The sequence below is a fragment of the Herpailurus yagouaroundi genome, unplaced genomic scaffold, assembly GCF_014898765.1.
Source record: "Herpailurus yagouaroundi ecotype Mexico unplaced genomic scaffold, PumYag 193, whole genome shotgun sequence".
Lineage (NCBI taxonomy): Eukaryota > Metazoa > Chordata > Mammalia > Carnivora > Felidae > Herpailurus > Herpailurus yagouaroundi.
Window position 1 is genome coordinate 1,812,049 of NW_024412424.1, and position 14,840 is coordinate 1,826,888.

The window sequence follows — 14,840 nt, forward strand, 5'->3', positions numbered from 1 at the left end:
GGGGGGGGGGGGCGGTCCAGTCCCCCCAGAATGAGCTGGGTGTGGGGTCTCATAGGGGCAGGAGAGGCTGGGCCAGATGGGGAAGAAGCCTCCTGCATCTCTCCTGGCACCAGAGCATGGAGGGCAGGGTGCCCTGGGAGGGCCGCCGGGTCAGGGGGCTTTGGCTGTCAAGGGTCCCGGACATACTGAGCAGGCTTTGACTGAGAGGCTCCACGTACCGCGTACCCAGGTTCCCAACCGGTACAGAGACCGGGCCTCCTCTGTCCCCTTCAGCCCCTCTCCCCAGGCCTGGCCACCCCACCCCTTCCCGCAAAGCCCAGCCCAGAGTCCCCACCCCCGAGTTAAAGCTTGTGACCTGAGCCTTCCTCTTCAGGCCGGGGGGCGTCCGGCTCCTCAGCCGCAGCCTCGTCCACCGGCCCACTCCGCTGGGCTCGGCCTCCTCCGCCGCTGGGGGTCCCATCCAGCCGGGCCTGCCCACCTGCCCCGTTGGACCCGGCGTCAGCCCGGGCCCCACCGAAAGGAAAGAGCTTGCCAGCGTGGAAGGCCTTGGGCGGTGAGTGGCTACGCTCTGGGTCCCGCCGTGTCTCAGGCGACTTGAGGAACTTGAAGCTGAGGAAGGCTGGCAGGCGGGTGTCGCTACCCGTGGGTGACTGGGCAGGGGGTGGCCGGGTGGCAGGGCCAGCCCCCGCGCTGGCCAGTGAGGATGCGGCCCCAGACGACAGGAACTTGCCCTGCAGCGGGATGATCTGTTTCAGCTTCATGACGTTGTTGGGTGCCAGCAAGGACCCCGGGCGCTTGGGCCGCTCTTGCCCGTGGCCGCCTGCCCCACTGCCCTTGGCCTTGGCAGAGGCCTTCTCAGGGGCAGCAGGGTCCAGCCCTGAGCTTTCGGCCCGAGCCTCCTCCCGGCCGCTGGCATCGCGCTCTCGCCGGGCGTGGTGCTCCGCGTGGCGCTGGCGCTCCTCCTCCTCCCGCCGCCGCCGCTGCTGCTGCTGATAGCGGTGCTGGGCCTGGCGTTCGTGTCTCTGTGGGCAGAAGAGAGCCATTAAAGGGACTGGGCAGAAAAGGTATGTGAGCCCCCCGCCTCCAGGCCCATGCTGGCGCACCCTGCAGAAGCCGAGAGAGATCCAAACACTTCCTGGGCACCAGCTGCATCCCCGAGCCCACCCTGTGGCTCTCTGAGGTAGTAGGGAGAGATCTAACCCCTTATTAGGCACCAACTGCATTCCCGGATTCATGCCAGTGCTTTCTGAGAATCGAGAAGAGAATTTCTGAGAATTGACAGGAGAACCGACTGGGGGGGGCTCAGTTGGTTAAGCATCCAACTCTTGGTTTCAGCTCCGGTCATAACCTCGCCGTTCGTGGGTCTGAGCCCCGCATCAGGCGCACTGACAGCACGGAGCCTGTTTGGGATTCCCTGTCTCCCTCTCATTGCCCCTCCCCCACTTGCTCTCTATCCTCTTCTCTCTCTCTGTCTCGAAATAAAGAAACAAACATTAAAAAATAAAAAAAAAAAAGAATTGAGAAAGGGGGTAAACACATATTGGTTCTTGACTGTCCCCTGCCTTCCGGAGAACCAGCGATAGAGTCATGAGTGGCACAGGCCAGACTCCACGCCGGCCAGTCCAGGAGCCTGTAGCCCCACATGGCTTTGTCAACGTCGGTTTCAATAGTTTCGAATAAAATGGCAAAACAAAATAAAGTGCGATGCAAATTCCGCCTCTCAGCTGTACCGGCCCCATTTCAAGTACTCGTCGGCCGCCCGGAGCCAGGGGCCACCCAGGCAGCGCAGACAGAGGCCATCTCGGTCATTGTGGAGAGCGCCGCCCGGCGCTGGTGAGCTCCTTGGCCCACTCTGCAGCTTTCTGAGGAATGTGGCAGAAGCCGGGCTTCTAGGAAGCATCAGCTGTGTCCCTGGCCCCAAACGGGACACCGCCGGTGAGCTGGCCGATGACTAAATGTTCACAAGTGCCAGCCTGCTGCTGGACGCCACCGGGATTCCGGGAGGGGACCGGCCGGTGCGGAGCGCTAATTATTACACTGGGCTCCGCACATCTTCCCTCCTGCTAAGAACCCGGCCGCCAGCCAGCCGGGCGAGGTGGAGAAGCCCCACCGAGTGAAGGAGTAGACCAAGCCCAGCGCCGCACCAACGTCCCCCCCACCCCCAAAGTGTACCTTGAAGGCCTCCCGGCGCTGGTACTCAAGCTTGGCCATCTCCTCGGCCACCCAGCCTGGGATGTCGGGGATGGCCACGTGGATGAGGTACTTGAGGAGCAGAGCGAAGTGCTGAGACAACAGACGAGGACGAGGCTGCAGGCTCCGGACGCCCTGCGCGCCCCCCCCCCCAGCTCCTCCCCCCGCCCCGCCCCCCTCCCCGGCCACCAGCCCCACCTCGAGCACCACCACAGACACGATGGCCGCTTCGGGGCTGAGCCAGGGGAAGAGGCGCTGCAGCTGCCCGCACTGGCCGATCAGGTAGCAGTTGACCACGATTGCCAGGACACCCATGGCCTCCATCACCTTCTGCAGGGGAACACGCGGGGTGGGGGTGGGGGGGCTCCGGTGGGGTCCAGCCGCCCTTTCCCGGGGCCTCCTGCCCCTCCCCAGCGCACCCGGACTCCCTCGGGGCCTCGGCTCGGAGTCCTTGGCCGCCCCCACACCTGCCACTGGCCGATGCTCTCAACCCGTTGCCCGAAGGGCCGCTGCAGCCCCGTGCACAGCTTGAGGGCGTCGCTTCGGATCTCGATGAGGTTGTTGACCAGGGCGCACAGAGCGGCCAGGGGGAAGGCAGACGAGAAGAGAACCACATAGCCGAACTGCACGAACATCTCCTGGTAGTCCTGGAACGTGTCCTGCAGGGGGCGGGGCGGTGCCTGGGTGTGGCCTTCGGCCCTCCCTCAGACCAGAATGCCTCCTCCCTTAGACTACCTTCCTCTCTCTCAAGCCTTGCCTTCCTCCCATGATCCTGAATGGACCCAGAGCTCCCCCTCCAGGAAGTTCCTGACCACATCCAGGGCCCCATTTTATCGCATCCTTCCCACCTCCCCCCTCAGACCCCAGGCCCTGCCCCTCGGAGGGCCTCATCTGGGCCCTCAGACCCCTCCTCACCTCGTACTTCTTCATACAGCTCTCAAGCTCAGCCTGGGTAAGCTGGGGTGAGTGCTCCTCCTCGGGTGGGTCAATCCAGGATGACCGATTCTGTCGCCGCTGCCTCCGGGATGAGTCGCCCGAACCTGGCTCCGGGTCTGGGCCCCCATCTGGCCCCTGGTCACGGCCCTCGCCCCCAGCCCGGCGGAGCAGGACGGCCGGAGGCTCCCGCTCGGGACTGCCGGGAGCCCCTTCGGCCTCATCGTCTTCTTCAGCCAGTGTGAATACTCCCGGCTCCAGCCCCTTCTCCACCATAGTGGGGCTCCCCTCCTCCAGAAGGGCCTCTGGGCCAGGTCGCCGCCGCCCAGCCCCTCGTTCAGCAAAGCTGACCTTCTTCAGCCGGAGCCCACAGTCCAGGAGGCCGCTCTCCTCACCCTCCTCCTCCTCATCTTCCTCCTCCTCCTCCTCCTCCTCATCCTCCTCCTCCTCCTCTTCTTCCTCCTTGCCTCCCCGGGGCCCATCCCCCATCTCCCCACCTTCCCCTGCAGGCCGCCGCTCCACGGTAGCCTCCTCCTCCTCCTCAGGTGCCCCACAGCCCCCGCTGAGACACCTGCGGCCCCCGCTGCCGCCTCCGCCACCCTCTTCGGCCTGGGGTTCAAGGCGGCGGGGTGCAGGGCGCTGGAGGCTCAGCAGGCCAAGCAGGGCACGGGCCAGCTCCCAGGCAGCCTGCAGGCCAAGCTCGCCACGGCCCAGCCGCCGGTACAGGTGCGGCTGCAGGACCTCACGCACGTTCTGGAGGAACTGGCGGGTGATCAGCAGAGTGGCCAGCATCTGGGGGCAGGAAGGGGGTGGAGAGAGGCCACGTGGGGGGCGGGCGAGGCCCCGGGCACCGGGACAGGCTGCTGGGACTGGGCACCCGCCTTCCAGGAGCAAGCTTCCAGACACATGCCCTGAACCCAATTGCTAAAGCCACCCCTCTGGATGTCCCGGGACATGGAGACCCCAGCACTCAGCCTCTGCCACCACTCATCTGCCAAAGACCATACATAGCCTGGCAGGCCAGTGCTCCTAGCCAACCTCCTGGGGTTGTAATGCATGTCTCATCCTGCCGTGGCTCAAGGTCCCCTGCTTGCAGCACTGCCCAGGAGCTCAGCTGGTGCCCAGGGCCTCAAGAGGCCCCTGCCATCTGCACCCCATCAGCAGAGCCCCAGCCCCTGGGAACATGCACCCTTGGCTCAGCGTGAGGCCCCAAGCATAGCCACACTGCCCACCCCGGCGAGACCCTGTGGGCTCGCCACCTGCCCATACTTTGGCCCGGGCCACGAGCAGGAGGCCCCGGAGGGAGAGGAGGAGCAGGCGGAACCGCAGGGCCGCGAGCGGGACCAGCACCGCCCGAAGCTGCCGCTCGAGGCTCTGGGACAGGGACAGGACGAGCAGGAGCTGTGGAGGGACCGACGGACAGGTGGACGGACAGATGGGGGGTGGGTGACAGGCAGAGAGAGGACACACGGACGGACGGACGGACAGAGAGAGAAGGATGGAGGAGGGGGGGGAGGGGCTGGAAAGCCCGTGGACCCCTTGGCCAAGTCCGGCCCTCCACTGGCCGCCATTGTGGGGGGCACTGCCGTGGGCTGGGGTCTCACCTCTTTCAAGCGCTCCATGTCCTTGAGGTAGAAGCCAATGTAGAAGAGGCTCAGGTATGAGTTGACAAACTGGAACTGTGGGAAGCAGACAGATAAGCAAATTTGACCCCAGGAGCCCCCCCTGTGCCCCATGTAGGCCACCCCCACTGCCCGCCTGCTGGCCGCCACTCACCAGGACGACTTTGATGATGAGGTGCTTCTCATAGGCGCTCTCCAGCCGGTAATTCTCTGGGGGCCGAGGGGGTGAGTGAGGAGGTGGCCCAGGCCCCCTGAGAGCAGCGGGGAGCCTGAAGGCCAGTGAGGACCTTCCTCCCCAGGGCAGCGGGACCTCCCCTTGCAGGGCGTACCCATGTCGTTGAGCCAGATGGCGAGCTTCTTGTAGCCCTCTGCGCTCACGCTGACCAGCAGGGCCAGCACGACCTTGGGCAGGAAGCGGGCAAGACGAGGCAGTCCTTTCACGCTCAGCACCAGCTCCTGCAGGGGCGGAGGTTGTACAGGTCACCCCGGCGTCTGGGCTCGGCTTGGGGGGTGGACCCGGGCAGGTGGCTGTCTGGTCAGGGCCAAGGCCGGGGCTGGGGTGGGGGGGGGGGGGGGGGAGGCCAGAGGTCACCTGCAGCTGGAAGCAGCCGAGCATGAGCAGGAACACACAGGCCAGGCAGGTGAGGCACAAGGGGAGACTCACGAGCAGCTGGAAAAGCAGCCGCTTCCAGGGTGGGTAGTAGAACTCCTCAGCCCGCGTCACAGGGCTGATGCGCCGGATACCCTGGCAGAGGGTGGGGGTGGGGCTCAGCGTGAGGCCAGAGGTGCACCCTGCCGCACACACCCTTCCCAGTGCTCTGAACTCCATTTCCATCCACCATGCCTTTACCTCTGTGGTGACGCCCCCCCCCCCCCCCAGACCCAGCACACCTTTCCCAGGCCCTTAAATGCATTTTCCCACCCCACCCCTTCCGAGCATGCAGATCCCCCGACGTGGCACACCCTTTCTGATGCCGTAGCCCCATTTCACATCTTGTCTTTGTCCCTGCAGTGGCCCCCCCACCTCCACCTCTCATTCTTGGGAGTCCTTGGACCCAGACACCCACGACTGACCCTGAACTGGGGCCGTGGCTCCTCCACTGCTTCCCCAGGTGAGTCCAGCGTCCCCCATTTGTAGGCCAGCTCCGCCCCCCTCCGTTTCCACTCCTCCAAGAACAGGGTTGACCAGACCACGTTGAAGAGGGCAAAAACCACACACGATACATCCCGGCTTGTCTGGGGATGGCGGAGGGCCAAGCTGTTGGCCAGGTTGGCCCAGGAAGGAGGGTGTCTCAGGTACCCCAGCCCCTGCCCAGCCCACTCCCAGCACCTGATCAGCCTCTGTAAACGTGTACAGGACAGAGCCAAAGACGGCTGGGTATACCATCGCTGATGTGTAGAAACCCAGCCAGGCAAAGTACATGGCAATCTTTACTCCGAAGTAGTCACAGATGTCATCTGCCAGGGGCACACAGCGGGGGTGGGGTGGGGGGTGTTCTGGTCAGCCCTGCCTGCTCCGGAGACTCCCGCACACACACACCCCCCCCAGCCTGGGGCCACACCTAGAGGCTGGTTTTCACACACAGCTTGCACCCACGACTTCATGAGGCGGTTCAGGATGCGCTGCTCATGGACCGGGAACACCTGCTGGATGATCCCGCGGGCTGCCAGCTCAGGGACTGTTGGGGGACAAGAATGCGTGAGCCCCGCCCTTCTGCCTCTGCCTGACCTGGCCAGCCCCCTTGGCCAAAACCCATGTCCCAGCTTTTCCCTGCTTTTAAGTCTGCAGGGGCCCTTCCCGGGAGAGAAGTTCTGAGTAGACAGATTATCTAGTTCTCCTTCAGAATTTGGAGGTGCAGAGGCAGGCAGGAGAGGATGCAGGAAACCTGGTAGGGTGGGGCCAGTGTAGAACCCTGTTTTTAAATAAAGCCATTTGGCCTCAGGTCACTGCTCCGAACGTCTGAGGATCGGTGCAAAGTTGGCGTCAGGAGGTGAACTTGGGGTAGCTGGTCTCTTGGAGAGGAAACTGAGGCCCAGGGCCGCTCCACCCAGTGCATGGAGTGCTGTCCATGGTCCTGCCCCTACCTTATGCTAGACCCAGAAAAAGGTTTCTCAGGGACCAGCCTCCCAGGGAGCAAGCCCCACCTCTTAGTTAAGGCCACACCCCTTCATCTCATTGATTGATGCTTCCAGGCCCCACCCAACTCTTCACTAGCCTTCGATCAGTTGGCTCTAGGCCCCGCCCTCTTACGCTGATGGGCTGTCCTCTAACAGCTCCACCCAACTCCCCACGTGTGATTGGAGGTTGGTCCCGCCCACTCACTGATTGGCTGGTCCTCCAGGAAGCGCACGTTGTGTAGTGCCTCGCCCTGCTTGGCTCGCAGGTTCTGCAGCCAGAAGCGGATGATGCTCTGGCGTTCCTGCAGGGGACAGGGTTTGAGCACAGGGAGCAGCAGCCCAAGGGCTAGGGATGCACACTGGGAGCCAGAGCTGGCCGCACCTGGGAGGTGAAGAAGCGCAGCTCACTCTCCACATTCTCGTAGATGAAGTCCTCCTCGCAGGAGAAGCCGCGGGTGCCCCCGCCAAACTCGGCCTTCACTGCTTTGCGCAGACCCAGCTCGTCGGCTCCTCGAAGCAGGCTGCCAGGGAGACAGGGAGGTGGCATCATGGAGAGGCCCTGGCTCACCTTCCTGGAGCTAGGGTTGGTATACCTGGCAGCCAGCTGGGACAAATGCAGGGCGCTAGACCTCACAGTTAGTGCTTGGAAGGGTGGGGAGCTGGGGAGCCGGGTCAGCGAGAGGCTAGGGACAGAGACTCGCCTCTCATACGTGGCGGTGACGAAGAAGGCATAGGCACGCGTGTGGCGGTGGTGGCGGACTTGTACGATGAGCTCGGGGATGCCCACGCGGATGTGGTTCAGCAGCCATAGCAGCGTGTGGTCATCAGTCGTGTCTGCCAAGGGGCACAGGGACTGATGGCTCTTGTCCCAAGGGGTCTGAGGCTTCTTACACACTCCTACTCAGGGTGGCCCGGCTCAGGGGAGCCCAGGGCAGTGGGCACAAGTACCTGGAAAGGTCATCAGCACATCGCAGTTCTCCGTGGGCACCGTCTTCATCCACGCCTTGTGGGACACCAGGTAGCGACCAGCCTGCAGGAGCCGCTTCCCAAAAAGCTTGTCTAGGGGGCAGGTGGGGCAGGGCCCAGGTCAGGCCACTCCCAGACCAGGACCCCAGCCTCTGGTTCAGTCCCTCCAGCCCTGGCCCTTGCTCATACACTCTCCAGGGCTCCTCAGCACTCAGCCTGGCATTCAGTGGCCTGCAAGCTCTGGCCTCGGCTTATTTCCTTCCCTCCGTGTCCTTGCACCAGCCAGGCCCTCCTCCAGAAATGCCCTTCCCCCAGGTCCTCCCTTACAAATCTTACTCATTCTTGAGGCCCAGCTCCGCCTCCAAAACCACGATCGATGGGGCGCTCACTAGCAGCCCTGAGCGCTACACCACATCATGTCAGCGCGTCCTCAGAGCTGGGCGCGGTTCTTATCCCCATTTCACAGGTGAGGAAACTGAGGACCGGGGCGTTTAAGTCACGCACCCAAGGTCACAAAGGCGAGCTGGGATTCGAACCCAGGACCGTATGATTTTGTATCCTCTGCGGAGTGGCTCTTTCGAGCGCACTCCTGCCGGGCTGCGATCCGGTAGCTCAAGGGGTGACCGGGCTCGGCCCCAGGCCGGGGCTCTCAGAGGGGCGTGTCCGCGTCTCTGCTCTGGGACCCCCGCCCCCTGCATCTTCCCAGCCGCTCTAGCCCCGCCGCAGCCGCAGTGCCCGGAGAACCGGCCCCTCGACTGGACTCCAGGCCTGGGACAGCTGACCCCAATCCCCTCCCGGTCCAACCGCCGTGCGCGCCCCAGGCACCTGCAACCCTGTCAGATCCAGCCGCCGCACACATACCCAGAACTCCGGACGCCGGGGCTGCAGGCTCGCCCTCAGGCGGGGGCCTCTTGCCACGCTCGCCCTCCAGGGACGTGCCCCCGGCGTTGGAGGTGGCTTCGGCCATGGCGAGGGCAGGTCAGGTCAGGGGCTGCGGGCGGCCCGAGCGCCGGGGGGCCGCGGGCTCATCGGGCCGGTGCAGCCGCGGAGCGCGCTGGAGGTGGAGACAAAGGCCGCGCCCGCCCGCGCCGGCCGCCGTCCCCGCGTGCCCGAGCGCTGCTTCTCGTCTCCGCCCGCGCGGAACCTCGATTCTCCTTCTCGTCCCCGCGCACGTCGCTCTTGGGTTCTCGACTCCGCCCGGGTTGTTTTCTGGATTTTGTTCTCGCCCGCCCACTTCGCTCTCTGGTGCTCGTCTCCGCCCGCACCAATGGTGCATTCTCTTCCTTGTCCCTGCCCGCGTCATCTTCTGGGTCTCGTCCCCGCCCGCCCCGGACCTGGATTCTCCGCCTCCGAGCCTTAGTTTCCCCATCTGCAAGTGCGGGGTTTGGAATCTGAGTTGGGCGTGATTTGACTACGGCTGGACGTGGGAGGGGGCGGGCCGGGTCGGGGGAGATTCCAGGTAGCAATAACTTCGCCACAGAAGACGAGTACGTAGTTACAGCAGGTTCTGCCTCTGAGTCTTAGCTTGAGCCGTTCACTTGCATGGGGCACTCGTCGCGCCCTCTCCGTCCAGTTAACCCCTGGACCCCTGACGACGTCACCTCCTCAGAGAGGACCCGATAGAGTTGCCAAGTTTAGCAAACAAAAGTACAGTCTTTCCAGTTAAATGTGAATGAACTTCTGACAAACGAATAAATACATTTTTAGTATGTCCCAAATATTACATGGGCCATAGTTACACCAAAACTTTATGGGTTGTTTATCTAAAATTTACATTTAACTGGGCGTCCTGTAATTTGTCTGTCATCCAGACCGCTGACCATTCTGTGTAGCCTCTTCTGTTAGACGGAGAGCCCAGGGAGGGCAGGGACTCTTTCTGGTTCTTGGCGCACAGGTGGCGCTTGATGTATACTTGTGACAGATGGAACAAGGCGGAGACGGCGAGTGTCCGCATTCGTCCCTCGTTTACAAAGGAAAAAGTTGAGTGGGTCGAGGCAGGGTTTAGCCGGTCCGACAGTTTCTTCCCAAAATTGTGAGAGCGCCGCCCGCCCGCTCCGTCCAAGAACCAGAGAATTGGCCGTGCGAAAGCGCCCGCGGAGACCCCGCCCAGCCAGTGCCTGGAATTCCTCCATCAGCGCTTTATTCCGCGGTCCTGCGCTGTCCTGGGTTAACCTGAAAGTAATCCCTGAGATTCCCCTTTCTGGCTTTCGGGGAGCCAGGGACACACCGGAGACCGGATTCTCAGCTCTGCAGGAGCAGGCCTGGGCCGAAAAGCCCAGAGGGCAGAGAGAGCTGTGCTGGGGATTCCAGAAAGGCGTCCGGTCGGAGGGGACCTTGGAGCTAGGGTCTGAGGAGGAGTTTGTCAAATGAAGAAGGGTATCCGAGGAGGAGGGAACGGCGGGAACGAAAGCTGGGGGAGGGGCGAGAAACTTGGAGAGTTCTGAGAACACATGTAGGAATCTTCCCAGAGATTTGGACTAGACTTTACCAGGGCCAGGGCGTGAGTTCCCCGGACCCCTTCCGTCTGCGCCCCTGAGATCTCTTGCGTCGCCTAAAGCTTTAGAGTGGCCCGATGGACAATACGGGACTCGAACCCTCGTCTCGGTGTAATTCCCACGGCCCTGGGCCATGCGTGGTTCTTCCTCCCACCCTTCATTTCCGGTGTCTCGGATTCTCACTGTTCTAGGATCCTAAAAATTCGGTCTAAGGTTGCCGGGGGAACGCCATTTCGCGGCACCCCCGCGTGCAGCCCCTCCCCGCCTCTTGCCCTGTCACCAGCCAATAGAAACGAAGATCTTCAGTGAGTGGGCAAGTACGTCTTCTAAGGGGCCCAATGATGATCGGGAATCGTTGAGCATTTTACCAGTCACGCCGCGGAGTAGGCGGGGCCTCCTGTCAGGACTAGAAGTCACCCAGGCTGAGAGGGTAGGCGGATCGCCGGTTGTGAATCCATGTGGCGGGGGTTGTGGACCCTGGTAGCCCGGGCCGCACGTGGGCCTCGCAGGTGGGGCGATAAGGGAAAGGGGTGTGACAGCGTGGGGTGCTGCTTGGGCTCAAACCCTCTCCCTGGGATCTGAGGGCCCAGTTCCCTGCGGCGAACCACCTTTCGCATTTTTCCAAGCTCCAATCCGTTCATCCCCCTGCCGCAGAGCCCACATCTGGGTCGCGCATTGGCCTCAGAGTCACACTTTGATATCAGCCCCCTCAGCTTCACAATATATGTCCATCCCCCTGCCGCAGAGCCCACATCTGAGTCAATTATTGCTCTCAGAGACCTCAATCGGGTCTGGCCTCAGACGCTCCAATCTGCCCATCCTCCAGCCGCAGACCCTCCACCTGGGGCATCTCCCGACCGTCGAGCCCTCTATCCACCTGCCACTCTGCCACAAGAGCCTCCCAGATGCACTGATTCTCCTCCTCTCCAGTCCCAGACCGTGCACGCGCCAGGGCAGCGGCGTCCCGGTCCCCGGTTCCGGGGCCACTATCTTCGCTCTGAGTTCCGGCCACGGCCGCTGCGGCATCGCGGTGATCCGAACCAGCGGCCCCGCCAGCGGCCACGCCCTCCGGAGCCTCACGGCGCCGCGGGACTTGCCCCCGGCTCGCAGCGCCTGCCTGCGCCTGCTCAGCCACCCCCGTTCCGGGGAGCCGTTGGATCGCGCGCTGGTGCTCTGGTTCCCAGGTGAGGGGCTCCAGATCCCGAACCTGCTGTAGCTCTCGTGACCCAGTTTCCCCCTTCCAGGCGTTTGCCTAGCCGTACTCTCCTCGACTCCCATCTCGCCGCACTAGGTCCCCAAAGTTTCACGGGTGAGGACTGCGCCGAGTTCCACGTGCATGGAGGCCCGGCGGTGGTGAGTGGCGTCCTGCAGGCCCTGGGTGAGTTTGCAGCCTTGGGTTCGAGGCCCGGCTCTGCCAGTGAAGCTCAGGACCCAGGGTGGGGGCCGGGAAGCTCAGGACCCAGGACCTTCCCGCAGGTAGCGTGCCAGGGCTGCGGCCAGCGGAGGCCGGTGAGTTCACCAGACGGGCATTCGCCCACGGGAAGCTGAGCCTGACCGAGGTGGAGGGGCTGGCGGATCTAATTCATGCGGAAACCGAGGCGCAGCGGCGGCAGGCGCTGAGACAGCTGGACGGAGAACTGGGCCACCTCTGTCACGGCTGGGCCAGGACCCTCACTAAGGCAAGCCCCCTATTCGTCCATTTCCGGCCCGACCTGCCCAACCTGTGCGTGAGAGCTTCCTCATTGCAGGAGTCTCCGATCCGGTCCCTTAGGTCAGGCTGGACCTGGGCACACTGGAGGGTGGGTTCCTGGGTGGCCACACCACTGCCCCCTCTCCCCCCACCCCAGGCTCTGGCTCATGTGGAGGCCTATATCGACTTTGGTGAGGATGACAACCTGGAGGAGGGCGTCCTGGAGCAAGGTGGGTCCTCCAAGGGATGGGGACATCTGGTATCTCAGCCCCCGGAGGCCCCCTCACTCCCTCCCCTCCGCTTTCTTCCATCCACAGCTAACAGCGAAGTGCGGGAGCTGCAGCTGGCACTGGGCGCACATCTTCGAGATGCCAGGCGCGGGCAGAGGCTTCGCTCAGGGGCGCACGTAGTGGTCGCAGGACCCCCCAACGCTGGCAAGAGCAGCCTGGTGAACCTACTCAGTGCGTGGCGGGCGGGGGCGGGGCCTAGTGTTGGGGGCGGGGCCGGGAGCTGGGGAACTGAGCTGTTTAGGTGTTGGGGGAGGAGCCGGGAGGATGAAAAGTCCGCCTCGCCAGGAGGTGGAGCCCGAGGGAGGGGCTCCATCGCCTCCGTCCCGCCTCCTTGGTGATTACCCCTACCCTCCACGCCGTCCCAGGCCGGAAGCCTGTGTCCATAGTGTCTCCGGAACCCGGGACCACCCGCGACGTGCTGGAGACCCCCGTGGACCTGGCCGGGTTCCCGGCGCTGCTGAGCGACACGGCGGGGTTGCGGGAGGGCGCTGGGCCCGTGGAGCAGGAGGGCGTGCGGCGCGCCCGGGAGAGGTAGGCGGGTAGGGTGGTGGGGTGGGGAAGCAGGCACTCCCGGTTCTCCTGGCTGCATTTATTTTATATCCCTCCCGAATCCGGAGAGGCTGCTCAGCTCAGTGGGGACTCTGACGTGGGGAGGACAGCGATTTAAATTCAGCCTCTGCCCGTGCCCCACCCTCCCCCCGTGCCCTTAATTAGTCAACTCTGGGGTCACTGCTCAGTTGGTTCTCGCTGTTCCCCCAGGCTTGAGCAGGCTGACCTCATTCTAGCCGTGCTGGATGCTTCTGACCTGGCCTCTCCGTCCAGCTGCAACTTCCTGGACACCGTTGTCGCCCCCGCCGGAGCTGGGAGCCCCAATGGGAACGGCCAGCGCCTCCTGCTGGTGCTGAACAAATCGGACTTACTGCCTCCGGGCGGCCCCGACCCCAGTCCCAACCTGCGCCCGCACCTGCTGCTGTCCTGCTTGACCGGAGAGGGGCTGGATGGCCTCCTGGAGGCGCTGAGGAAGGAGCTGGCTGAAGTGTGAGCGCCCATCCCCTCCCCCTTTTCCACACCCTCCTTCAACCCAAGTTCAAGTCACGGCTGAGCTTCTGGCTTTGGACGTGTACCTGCCCACCCTGCCACGCCCAGGCCCATTTTCCGTATCTATAAAATGCAAACGATCCTCCCCCTGCCAACGGTAGTTGTGAAAGTTGAGAGATCACATCCTTTGTCCCCGCCAGGTGTGGGGACCCGTCCACAGGCCCACCGCTCCTGACGCGTGCAAGGCACCAGCATCACCTACAGGGCTGCCTGGACGCTCTTGGCCACTACACGCAGACTAAGGACCTGGCCCTGGCTGCTGAGGCTCTGCGACTCGCCCGGGGGCACCTGGCCCGCATCACCGGCGGAGGGGGCGCTGAGGAGATCCTGGATATCATCTTCCAGGACTTCTGCGTGGGCAAGTGAGGGGACCCCTGGAGCTCTCAGCCAGGCAGAGTGGATGCCCAGAAGCCTTGAAGCATGTGGGAATAGCTTAGGCCAAGTGAGAATCTCCATCCCAATGAAGCAAAGCCGCTGCCTTCAGAGGTGGTGAGCTCACTGTGGCTGGCGGTGACCAAGCTACGGCCAGCCAGATTCCCTTGCAGGGACATGCCAGGGGTTCAAGCCGCTCTGGAGTGGAACCGCTTTGGGTGCCTGATGCTGGAGGAGCAGGGGTGGAAGGTTGGGATGGAGGTGGGAGGGCCTCAGAGTTCTTTGCTTTGCGGTTTTTAATTTATTTTGCAAATACCAAAGGAATATCAAAAATTCAGGTGATTCAGAAATGCTTAAACACGGAACACTCCGTCCCCCCACATCCCTTGGGGTTACAGCTTAACTTGTGTCCTCCCAAAATTTCTCTGCTCTTTTGCATACTTGTGGATACACCCGTAAAATATACGTTTTGTATTTTGTACAGACAGTATGTGTTTATTGTTTTGGAAGTTGTCATTCCTTATTTAGTATAAACCTTAAAGCTTAGACTCTTATATTTTAAAGACGCTTTAAAAAAAAAATATTTTGGAGAGAGAGCGAGCGAGTGCACATGGATGAGCAGGGGAAGGGCAGAGAGAAAAAGGGAGACAGAGAATCCCAAGCAGGCTCCACACTGTCAGTGCAGAGCCCAACACAGGGCTCGAACTTATGAACCAACCAGGAGATCATGACCTGAGCCAAAACCAAGAGCCAGACACTCGACCGACCGAGCCAGCCAGGCGCCCCTTAGCCTCTTATATATTTTTTTTTCAACATTTATTTATTTTGGGGACAGAGAGAGACAGAGCATGAACGGGGGAGGGGCAGAGAGAGAGGGAGACACAGAATCGGAAACAGGCTCCAGGCTCCGAGCCATCAGCCCAGAGCCTGACGCGGGGCTCGAACTCACGGACCGCGAGATCGTGACCTGGCTGAAGTCGGGCGCTTAACCGACTGCGCCACCCAGGCGCCCCTAGCCTCTTATATTTTAAATGTATGTATGTATGTATGTTTGTTTGTTTAGAGA

At 62.6% G+C, this 14,840-nt stretch overlaps 2 protein-coding genes across 5 annotated transcripts in view; one reads left to right on the forward strand and one right to left on the reverse strand.

Annotated features, from left to right (window-relative positions):
* ANO8 (anoctamin 8) overlaps positions 1-9,004 on the reverse strand; it is a 14,323-nt gene extending 5,319 nt beyond the window's left edge. The window contains exons 1-17 of the mRNA XM_040445552.1: positions 8,691-9,004; positions 7,812-7,922; positions 7,565-7,697; positions 7,246-7,384; positions 7,069-7,165; positions 6,308-6,424; positions 6,076-6,203; positions 5,820-5,981; positions 5,338-5,490; positions 5,075-5,201; positions 4,900-4,955; positions 4,728-4,802; positions 3,106-3,915; positions 2,658-2,849; positions 2,389-2,520; positions 2,173-2,283; positions 345-1,022 (exon numbers count right to left, since the gene is read on the reverse strand). Of these exons, the coding sequence (XP_040301486.1) occupies positions 345-1,022; positions 2,173-2,283; positions 2,389-2,520; positions 2,658-2,849; positions 3,106-3,915; positions 4,728-4,802; positions 4,900-4,955; positions 5,075-5,201; positions 5,338-5,490; positions 5,820-5,981; positions 6,076-6,203; positions 6,308-6,424; positions 7,069-7,165; positions 7,246-7,384; positions 7,565-7,697; positions 7,812-7,922; positions 8,691-8,796 (3,327 nt within the window). The 5' untranslated portion in view covers positions 8,797-9,004. The remainder of the gene's footprint in view (positions 1-344; positions 1,023-2,172; positions 2,284-2,388; positions 2,521-2,657; positions 2,850-3,105; positions 3,916-4,727; positions 4,803-4,899; positions 4,956-5,074; positions 5,202-5,337; positions 5,491-5,819; positions 5,982-6,075; positions 6,204-6,307; positions 6,425-7,068; positions 7,166-7,245; positions 7,385-7,564; positions 7,698-7,811; positions 7,923-8,690) is intronic.
* Positions 9,005-10,641: 1,637 nt separating this feature from the next.
* GTPBP3 (GTP binding protein 3, mitochondrial) lies at positions 10,642-14,261 on the forward strand. Of its 4 annotated transcripts, XM_040444865.1 has the most exons (9): positions 10,642-10,833; positions 11,261-11,508; positions 11,616-11,702; positions 11,801-12,003; positions 12,172-12,244; positions 12,332-12,475; positions 12,670-12,835; positions 13,064-13,342; positions 13,543-14,261. In XM_040444865.1, the coding sequence occupies exons 1-9, from the start codon at positions 10,781-10,783 to the stop codon at positions 13,766-13,768; spliced, it is 1,479 nt and encodes a 492-aa protein (XP_040300799.1). In that variant the 5' UTR covers positions 10,642-10,780; the 3' UTR covers positions 13,769-14,261. The 4 variants fall into 4 exon arrangements, with proteins under 4 accessions (XP_040300799.1, XP_040300797.1, XP_040300795.1 ...); XM_040444863.1 differs by having other exon boundaries at positions 11,255-11,508; positions 12,172-12,475; XM_040444862.1 differs by lacking the exon at positions 10,642-10,833 and having other exon boundaries at positions 10,844-11,508.
* Positions 14,262-14,840: the final 579 nt, after the last annotated feature.